The 10,233-nt window shown below is 43.2% G+C and overlaps 1 protein-coding gene across 1 annotated transcript; it reads left to right on the top strand.

The window, feature by feature from the left end:
• The first annotated feature begins 1,523 nt into the window (after positions 1–1,523).
• On the top strand, positions 1,524–10,130 carry RER1 (retention in endoplasmic reticulum sorting receptor 1). Its single transcript, XM_064397217.1, has 7 exons — positions 1,524–1,661; positions 5,727–5,812; positions 6,352–6,456; positions 7,334–7,433; positions 7,950–8,028; positions 8,135–8,270; positions 9,043–10,130. Exons 2-7 carry the CDS (start codon positions 5,732–5,734, stop codon positions 9,130–9,132), a joined length of 591 nt encoding a protein of 196 aa, XP_064253287.1. The 5' UTR covers positions 1,524–1,661; positions 5,727–5,731; the 3' UTR covers positions 9,133–10,130.
• Positions 10,131–10,233: the final 103 nt, after the last annotated feature.

The following is a 10,233-nucleotide window of genomic DNA, read 5'->3' as shown; positions in this document are numbered from 1 at the left end:
TAAATCAAAGTTGTTTGCTATTATTAACCTCCACCGTTGATAGTTGTAATTATTGTTTGTTTAGTGGACATTTAATCGACCTGAATCTCTGAAGATCCCCAGACTGCAGTGTGCTGTTAGCCGGCAGCATCCACTCACTAAAAAGATTATCACTTGCCAAGGATTGATCCAAAAATCCGGCCCTGCTGCAGCTGAAACTGAGATTAGACATTCATGCCAATATTCAATCCATCCTATACCCCACAGAAGTAATACTGGGATACCCTACAGCTTAAAATATTAGATACAAGATATAATATATAAGATTTAATACCATATTATATATATTAATCTCTTTTATATAAATATATACAATATATTTATACTATAATATATTTAGATTATACTATATTATCTTATTCTATTTATATTAATATGTATATTAATATATTTATTTCTAACCTATTTATTATTTGTGTGAAATAAGTATACTCATATACTTGCGTACTATAAATACTAAATCAATAGATATTTATCTTTTTTTTTTTGGCATCTTGTCACTTTTGAGCATGTATTGAATGTAAACTTTAGTACTAAATGCTGCAGCCACGGAGCCTGAAGAATTTACGGATTCAGCCCCAAAAGAGAGGCTGGAGAGACGCCCAGTGGTGCCCAAAGGCGGTGCAGAACTGTTCGGAACGGCCTCGAGGCAGCGAATCCAGGGAAAAGCAATTCTCCCGCCTGGGGCTCCTTTATCAGTTTCTGCTCCACGGGAACAAACGCACCCCAGCACCTGAAGGGATGTTTGTGTCACCTCTTTTTACACGTAACGAGTATTTCTTGTCTTCTCCTACTGATTTTGTTTCCCAAACGTTCACGTGCTCATTGAATAAAATATACCGAGCTCCTTAAAACTTTAAATCTTTCAACAGCTTTGGCCCCATCCCGTGAGGGAGCTCCGCTCGGCTCGGTTCGGTTCCACTCGGGCTCGACTCGGCTCATCTCGGTACAGCTCGGTTCGGGCTCGGCTAAGTTCGGCTAGGCTCGGTTCGACTCGGGCTTCACTCGGCCCATCTCGGTAGAGCTCGGTACAGGTTCGGCTGAGTTCGGCTAGGCTCGGTTCGGCTAGGGCTCGACTCGGCCTATCTCGGTACAGTTCGGTTCGGCTCGGACTCGATTCGGCCGATCTCGGCAGAGTTCGGCTCCGGCTCGGCCGTGCTCGGTTCGGCCCCGCCCTCGGCCCCGCCTCCCCGCTACTGGCCGCGCGTCCCCGCCCGCCCCAGCAGCCGCTCCCATTGGCTGCGCTCGCGCGGGGGGCGGGGCCTGGCGCCCCCCTCAGCGTAGCGGGGCGGGCCCGTTCAGTGGCGCGCGCCCCGTCCTGTCCCGCGCTCGGTCCGCGCCGGTACCGCCCGGTGCCGATCCCGGTCCCGCCCCGCCTCACAGGCCACACACACACACACACACCCCTCCCACCGGTACCGCCCCGCCCGCTCCCCGCGTCCCTTCACGCAACGCGCACCGCCCGGCGCCGCGGCCCCGCCCTCTCCCCGGGAGCCAATAGCGGGGCAGCACCGGGGCTGTGCCCCGCCCCCAAACCCCGGAAGCGGAAGCGGAGCGCGGCGCCGCCGCCATATTGGCGTGTGGAGGGGCGGGAGCGGAAGGCAGGAGCGGCCCGGTGGCCTGTGAGTACCGGGACCCGCCGGGACCCGCCGGGACCCGCCGGGGCCGCAGCGGGGCGGGAGCGGGGCGGGCACGGCGCCGACACCCGGCGGGAGCCCGCAGCCAGCGGCCCCTCCGGGAGCGCGGGGGCTGCGGCGGGCTGGGCGCTCCGGCCGCGGCCTCCCGGGGCTCGGTTCCCGCTTTGCCTGCTCCGTGCCGGGACACAGCGGCCCCTCCGCGTTGGTTGTGGCGGGGCTGAGCGGTGCCCGGCAAGGGGAAGTCCCCGCTTGCGGGCACAAGCGAGAGGCGCAGGTGCCGCTCGGCTGCTGTGGCAATGGATAAAATTAAACGCTGCCTTTTTTTAGTGTGAAAAACCAGTCTGAGCGACCAATGGGAGGTCGCCCCGTGGTTGTCCGTTCACCCAGTTCTTCATAAATCACCTTAGTGTGTTGCTCTTCAAAGACATTTCCTCTATGAGATAAAATAACCTGAATGAGTCATGTCTTTTTGCTAGTTATCCGCTTCATGTGTATGTTAAATTTAGGAGCCATCTGTATTATGAGCAGAGTTGTGCTCTAATTCTGTACCTCTGTGTGATGATGTGAGGCTTAAAGTAAATATTCTTCCTGCCGGAGGTTCTGCTTTTCGGAGCTCAGCGATCAGTGCTGTTTGTAATGAAATTACCGTGACAACTGCGGTGAAAAGCGTCATTGCTCGGGCCGTGCCGTCGCTTACCTGGTGTTTTCACAGAGAAAACTGCGGGAATTCCGTTTCGTTTGGGGAGCAGCCTCAGTTCTGCTGGTGCGAAGGGTTCCCTCCTTGGTTGTCATCATCTGTGTGTGGTTGTGTTAATTTCTGTGTGTGTGCCTGGTTGTGTTCAGCTCTGTGTGTGTTTGGTTGTGTTCATTTCTCTCTGTGTGTGTGCCTGGTTGTATTCAGCTCTGTGTGTTTGGTTTTATTAATATCTGTGTGCCTGGTTGTGTTCATTTCTGTGTTTGTAGCTGGTTGTGTTCACCTCTGTGTGTGTGTTTGTGTGTGTTTGGTTTTATTAATATCTGTGTGCCTGGTTGTGTTCACCTTTCTGTATGTGTGTGTGTATCTGGTTGTGTTCATTTCTCTGTGTGTGCCTGGTTGTGTTTACCTCTCTGTGTGTCTGATTGTGTTCATTTCTGTCTGTGTGTCTGATTGTGTTCATTTCTGTGTGTCTGATTGTGTTCACCTCTCTGTGTGTGAGTCTGGTTGTGTTCATTTCTGTGTTTGTATCTGGTTGTGTTCATTTCTCTGTGTGTGTTGTGTTCACCTGTGTGTGTGTATTTTGTGTTCATTTCTGTGTTTTATCTGGTTGTGTTCACCTGCGTGTGCCTGACTGTGTTCATCTGTGTGTGTGTATGAGTCTGGTTGTGTTAATTTCTCTGTGTGTGCCTGGTTGTGTTTATCTCTCTGTGTATCTGGTTGTGTTCATTTCTGTGTTTTGTCTGGTTGTGTTCATTTCTGTGTTTTGTCTGGTTGTGTTCATTTCTGTGTTTTGTCTGGTTGTGTTCATTTCTGTGTTTTGTCTGGTTGTGTTCATTTCTGTGTTTTGTCTGGTTGTGTTCATTTCTGTGTTTTATCTGGTTGTGTTTGTTTCTGTGTTTTATCTGGTTGTGTTCATCTCTGTGTGTGTCTGGTTGTGTTCATCTCTGTGTATATATCTCATTGTGTTCACCTCTGTGTGTGTATCTTGTGTTCATTTCTGTGTTTTATCTGGTTGTGTTCACCTCTGTGTGTCTGGTTGTGTTCAGCTCTGTGTGTGTGTCTGGCTGTGTTCGTTTCTCTGTCTGTTGTGTTCAGCTCTGTGTCTCGTTGTGCTCACCGTGTGTGGCTGTGCTGGGCAGGCTGCAGGGCAATCACAGCTCCTCGTGCTGGGTGCTGAATCTGTTGTTCCCCTTGGAGACAGATGCAGAGAGGCTTTTCACCAGGGGCTGCAGTGACAGGATGAGGGGAGCGGCTTAAAACTTCCCGAGGGCAGGGTTAGCTGGGATCCTGGGAAGGAATCCTTCCCTGGGAGGGTGGGATGCCCTGGCACAGGGTGCCCAGAGCAGCTGTGGCTGCCCCTGGATCCCTGGCAGTGCCCAAGGCCAGGCTGGCTGGACAGTGGAGCTCCCTGGGATAGTGGAGGGTGTCCCTGCCCGTGGCAGGGGTGGGATGGGATGATCTTTAAGGTCCCTCCCAACCCAAATCGTTCTATGGTTCCATGATTATGAAAGAGAAATTGCAACTGTCTAGGTTTAATGATTCCCTTAAACCAACACAACGCAGTGTTCTTAGCTGTGAGCTGCCCTCAGAGCAGTGCCAAGGACTCCTGCCTTTGATAATTGCTCGTTACAGGTAATTCCTCCTGTGATGGGAGGTATTACCTTAAATTCTAGTCTGGCTCTTGTGGTTAAGCTGAGCCCCAGAGAGTTTTCTCCTCAGTACAACTGTTTTATTTCTTTTTTGCTCTGGAAGAATTCTGTTCAGGATAAAATATAATACATAATCACATATAATGCAATATTTTACACCAAGCATGATCCCTGCTCCAGCATGAAGCCTTCAGGAGCCTCACACACAGGATTTTCTGCTTGCTGTGCACAGGGTAACATTTACAAGATTGTCTTGTAAGGTCTGCTTGTAGCCCATATTTGCTGTGAATTTATCTGTAAATTAATTTTGACGCTATGAGAGTTTTCATTGGTCTCTGATAAAATATTCTGTGATTTGAATTAGTTGAATAACTTTTTTTTTTTTACAGCTTTATACTTCAGGGCATTAAAAATACCCCAAAATAAAACACCAAGTGATGCTCAGCTGAGAATGCTGAACAGTTTCTGTCCTGCCAAGAGTGGGGAGAAGAATAATTGTTTATTTTTGCCTGTAATGGAAAAACGTGTATACTCTGTGACTTTTTACTCGATTCTTTTCTTTTAGCTATAGCCTGAATCAAAGTGGACTCAGCTCCTGAAGCCTCCTAATGAGTCCCCTTAGCTTTTGAAGTGTAACAGGGCTCCTTTTTTTCTACTTTCTAATTACTCCATAGGTTGTAATTTTCAGATATTTACAGAAAAAATACACAGCTTTAAGGTTTTGTGCCTCCTTAGATTGTCCTCGATCTTAAATTTTCTGCAGCAGTAACTGCATTGCAACATTTAAGATTATTTAATTTTTTTTTTTTAAATTTATGAACGTTTCATACATATTTTTTATCCTCTGAGGCTCTTGAGTAGGGCTGAGTGTCCTCCCCGTATCCCAGGGTTACACAGCCCCTCCCACAGATGAGGATTCCAGGAAGTAGTGCCAGGGATTGCTCTTGGTGATGTGGCAAAATGTTTCTGCTCAGCATCCCCTTTATCTGGCTTCTACCTGGAAGTGAACTGTAAAACTCACTGATAAGAAAAATAAAGCTCTTCAATTGCTAGCAGAGGCAGGGACTGAAAAATAATCCCCTTGGGTAATTTTTTTATTTGAGTTCAGGCTCTTGGCCCTTTGCCTGTACAGTTTTGCTCTCGTGTAAAACTGTTCTGTGACTGCTCAGCTCTGGGTGTTCAAGAGACAGAGAAGCTCATTGAATGATTCCAGCATGGGCAGCAGGTTGGGTTTGGTGCTCTGGCAGAGTCTGAAACCACTGGTGTGCAAAGTCCTGAATTTATTTCTTCACTATGTAGTTACTCAGTATTTAAAATCCTAAGCAGCTTTTTTTTCTTTTTTTTTTTTTTTTTTTTAAATCTGCTTACTGTGGTTTTGTTCTTTGGGGTTTGTGCCTCAGCAAGGTGACAATGTCCAGCTGGGCTGCTCCTGAATTTCCTTGGGGACTTCCTTATTTCCTTCCCCAAAACGCACTGGATCCTGTCTTGCCTTTGTAAATACCCCCTTCTTTGCTTTCTTGGACAAGGAATTTTCATTCATTTTGGCATAAATGTCCTCTCTTCAGTAATATTCAGAATTGTTTCAAACAGGGCAAGCCAGAAGAATATTGTGTGTAGATGCTGGCTCAGAGAATGTGCTTTAAACCTCGCTGAGCTTAGATTTTGGATTTCAATGTTCCCTTGTCCCATGTTTTGTTTCCACAGCCACCATGTCAGAAGGGGACAGCATTGGGGAGTCTGTGCATGGAAAACCTTCTGTGGTCTATAGGTTTTTCTCAAGACTTGGACAGGTTGGTTTTGTGAAGATTTTTCTGACTCCTTTAGAATCAGATCTCACTGCAGCTTCTTCAACTCACTCCTTGTTGGCTGGGTTGTTGAAATACTAAAATCTATAAAAAAGATTTCTTTTGAAGCCTTTGAAATAGATAAATACCTATAATAAATGGCTTACTGGGATATTTAATGGACGTGTGACATTGCATAGTGAAAATATGTTGTTACTGTCTGAAATGAGGAGTGAGTTCAGATTTGGTTTCAAATTCATCTTAAGGGAAGCAATTTGCATAAAATACAGAAAATTTAAATTGCTTTACAAAATCCCCAAGCATTAGGGCCTTTTTCCCTTTGTAAAAATACAGAAGCTTGTAAGTACAGTTCTGTGTAATTTATTTGTAGTAAAGAATACAAGTGTTCAGTGTTATTCTCTTGCCCAAAATACTCCTCCCAAATGCTTTCTTTTGCCCATACTACCCTCAAATAAGCTTTTTCCATTATGCATCAAGTATTTTACAGTATTTATTATTTACTGTGCACTCTGTGTTTCCTCCAGATCTACCAGTCCTGGTTAGACAAATCCACCCCCTACACTGCAGTGCGATGGATTGTAACGTTGGGGCTGAGCTTTATCTACATGATTAGAGTTTATTTACTGCAGGTGAGAGAGATGCTGAAGTAGTTCCAGATATTGTTGCTGGTTTAATTTTGATTCTAAGAGTGTTTTTGAAGTGTGCTGTTGCTTTAGAATCAGGTGTGGCATCGTTCACGTGGCAGAAGGTAAATTGTGTTGTCTGAAGAGAGAACACATCCATGGGTGTGGAAGTCACTGATGCAGAGAGAAAAATGTATGAACACTTGAGGATATTCATCCAATCTGAAATCACAAAATAAATCTCTGAAAGCTGTTGTAATTAAGTTTCTGCTTTTATATTAAAGCTGTATAACAACATGCTCAGAGCCAGGGGTTCCTTTCTGTCACAAAACCAAGAGGAATGGCTTTGTCAGCATTTCTCTCCCTGCAGGACAGGGACAGACTATTCCCCACTAATCAGATGGTTCTGATTCTTCCATGCTTGTTTTACATGTTCATGCAAGTCTGCAGTTCAGTTAAGAACTTGGGAACTGTTGTTCCCAAAAACTGAAGATTACAGAATTTGAGACCTTTACAAGTCATAGTAGTAGGAACATTTCAGACTCTGAGGGCTGCAAAGATGATTAAAAAAGGGATGGTTTTAGGCTTTTTAATATTTTTGAAGTCCACACCTTGAACATAGAGGACCTGGCTGCTAGACCATGGTTTCATGTTCAGTCTGTCACTACAGGAGAGATTTGCTCTCCTGCCATGTTCTAAAACTTGTTTTGATCCCTGAGAATTTATATTTCCACAAGCCCAGAAACCTTTCAGTTAATAATGAGGACATAGAAAAGCTTCTCAAGGAAGCAAAAAAACCCAGCTTGTGTGATCTTGTTAAAAAATCAGTATCAGAAAATGATTTTCAGGAGGATTTTACCCTTGTGTGTTCCTCCCTGTGCAGGGTTGGTACATTGTGACATATGCCTTGGGAATCTACCACCTCAACCTCTTCATAGCTTTCCTGTCGCCAAAGGTAGACCCCTCTCTAATGGAAGATTCAGGTATGGGGAAAAGTTCCTTTTTTACCATCATTTGAAGCTTGGTCAAATTTCCAGCTCCTTTTGTCTCATACTGTAGTGTAAAGATAATGCAGTTTTAGCACTACATTGGATTTTTTAGACCTGAAAAAAATATATGCAACTTAACATCAGTGTGTCCTTTTTTATGGGACTTGAATATATTCCATATTTTACAAGTTTTCTGTGTTTTAAAAGGAGGTTTATGTGACTTAAGATCTCTCCTTAGTAACTCAAGTGGCCTGGCATTCCTATTCCCTATTTCCTTTAAAGGAATCTATGTTAAGTTTATTTTAAGGAATCTATGTGAGCTTAGATTAAATCAGCAACTCTTAACTGGGATCTATGTGTAACAATGGAAATTGGGTGTGGTTTTGATTTGGGATTTATTTATTTTTTTCTTAAGATAGAAAGTAAAAAAACCCAAAACCTGGAGTCTTAATAGTGTAAAAAACTACTGTGAGGAGGTTTGTGGTTTGGTTTCTTTTCTGTTATTTTTAGATGATGGTCCTTCCTTACCTACAAGGCAAAATGAAGAATTTCGGCCTTTCATTAGAAGGCTCCCAGAATTCAAATTCTGGTGAGTGCATCCATCTGCCTGTGTTCTGCTTTTGAAAAATACAAATATCTGCATGACATTAATGATAACTGGGCTTGAAGGATTAATTGTTACTATTATTTTTCAGGCATTCTGCCACAAAAGGAATCCTGGTTGCTATGGCTTGTACATTCTTTGAGGCTTTCAACGTTCCTGTGTTTTGGCCAATCCTCGTGATGTACTTCATTATGCTATTTTGTATCACTATGAAGAGGCAAATCAAGGTAATTGGGCAAGAACAGAGAATTTGTGATGTCAGGATTTACAGCATTGCTTCAAACTGGCCATTCACTGGAGCCCTTCAGGGGTTAAATGTTTTGCACACAGTTATTGCACTGGAGGAATTTCAGTAACTAATATTTCAACATTAATTGTTCAGGTGGGGCATCGTTGAGCAGATTTTACAAGACTTCATTCTTGTTTTCAAAAGGTTTTGACTTTAGAGTGTAGTGTCAGGGTTTTATGCAGGTTTTCATCCACTTCCTGTGGCTATTTTGGATGCAGAAGTGTTGAACCATCTCTGGTGGGTAAAAAGGGAAGTTCTCACAAGGTGGTGTGAGAGAGTAGATGGGGGAAAGAACACAGGCAGGTGATTCAGATCTTTAAACAAATTATTTATGGTTTGTTAGCATTTTAAAAAATCCCTAATTTTTTCCTCAGACATGCAGAATTTTGGGCACATACTGTGATTCAAAGTGGTAAATTAAAGTTGAAAGGGTAGTAAATAATTAGTACCTCTGTGCTCTCTCCAGTTTCCTGTGGTTCCCCAATCAGTAATCTTCACTGTAGTGTACAATTCATTGGGTAACCCAAAATCTGAGATTTATAAAGCTGCTCTCATACCTATTTAGATTTAAACTGCTGTAGGATTAGCTATTTCATTACCTTTACGAAGAACTCTTTCTGGAGGACTCAGTAATTTACAGTGTGTATTAGAAACCATTTTTTCTAAATATTACATATCTTGTCTCAATAACTGCTGTTTTCTCTTTGCAGCACATGATAAAGTACAGATATATACCCTTCACACATGGCAAGAGGAAATACAAAGGGAAAGAGGATGTGGGGAAGACCTTTGCTAGCTAGGAAGAAGCAATCAACCTGTTGACCAATTCTACTGCTCACTAAAGGAACGATTTTGAGCCATTGTAACAATGCCTTTTTTCTTCATAAAAGTGATTAACAGAGTGGTGACAAAGCAGTTGAATTTTCATTTTATGAGGATCTTGCTGTTTTTATCTGAAAGATCAGATTCTCGAGGAAACTGGCATTCTAACCAAATTGCATTGAGTTCATTCTCTTTTGTAAGAAGTTGGAGAAACTTTGGATAATCCCATGGATTTGGGATAATGTATTTCTTTCAAGATCCGTTGCACTGGAGAGGTTAATGGCCTAGAGTTGGATATTTTTACATAGTTCTCCTGCTCAACATCACCCTGAAGTGCTGTGCACATCTGTGGAGGAAAGTGTAAGCTGGCACACGTGATGCTGTTTTCTGCTTCATGGCCGTGTGCTGTTTTCATAGAAAAATTCAGTAGACCTAAATTAGATGCAGAACTTAAGCCAGTTTCCTAAATGCATGGTATTACTGAGTTATAACCAAACAAGTATAGATAGGAATAAGAAATTACTAAATTATGGGGTTTGCAGTAGGGCAAAATACTCATTTAGCTTCTAAAGCAACTCGTTTGTGTTGGGTTTTAATGCCAGTTTCACGGTTCCATCTCCCAGCAGATGCTAAAATTGGGCTCTTCTGATGACTCAGAACTTTGTTCAAACTCTATCACAATTTCCTTTGAGGACCTGGAATTATAAAAATATATATTTTAATTGTTATTGGTTGGAGTTTCTTTCGTATGTAATGGTTTCTTCAATAATTGAAGTTGACTTCATGCAGCCCCACAGGACATACCCAAACTGGCCAGAACAGTCATGGGGGTTTTAACACAGATTTTCTTTTTTTATGGGGGGAAAAAAATGAGAGATAAATGACCTGCATGTAAACTTTTTCATGTGATACAACTGCAGTTTTATTAAGTGACTTTTTAATTCCAAAATTTATTAAAAGACAGTGTTCCCCTTTACTTGTTCTCTATCTTTATATCCATCTCTTGATCTAACACTATTTATCACTCCTTTTCAGTAATGGTTGCCCTCACTTTACCTTCATGCAATGCCTTTTTCAAC

Source organism: Passer domesticus, chromosome 22 (genome assembly GCF_036417665.1).
Source record: "Passer domesticus isolate bPasDom1 chromosome 22, bPasDom1.hap1, whole genome shotgun sequence".
Taxonomy (NCBI): domain Eukaryota; kingdom Metazoa; phylum Chordata; class Aves; order Passeriformes; family Passeridae; genus Passer; species Passer domesticus.
The sequence above is the reverse complement of the archived record's forward strand: the minus strand, read 5'-3'. Positions and strand labels throughout refer to the sequence as shown.

What these genes read in the sequence shown, in the direction of transcription:
- RER1 (XM_064397217.1), top strand. Translation starts at nt 5,732, where the DNA reads ATGTCAGAAGGGGACAGCATTGGGGAGTCTGTGCATGGAAAACCTTCT. An exon ending in TTAGAGTTTATTTACTGCAG is followed by an intron (nt 6,457 to 7,333) that starts GTGAGAGAGATG and finishes CTCCCTGTGCAG; the next exon opens with GGTTGGTACATTGTGACATA. An exon ending in CTCTCTAATGGAAGATTCAG is followed by an intron (nt 7,434 to 7,949) that starts GTATGGGGAAAA and finishes TGTTATTTTTAG; the next exon opens with ATGATGGTCCTTCCTTACCT.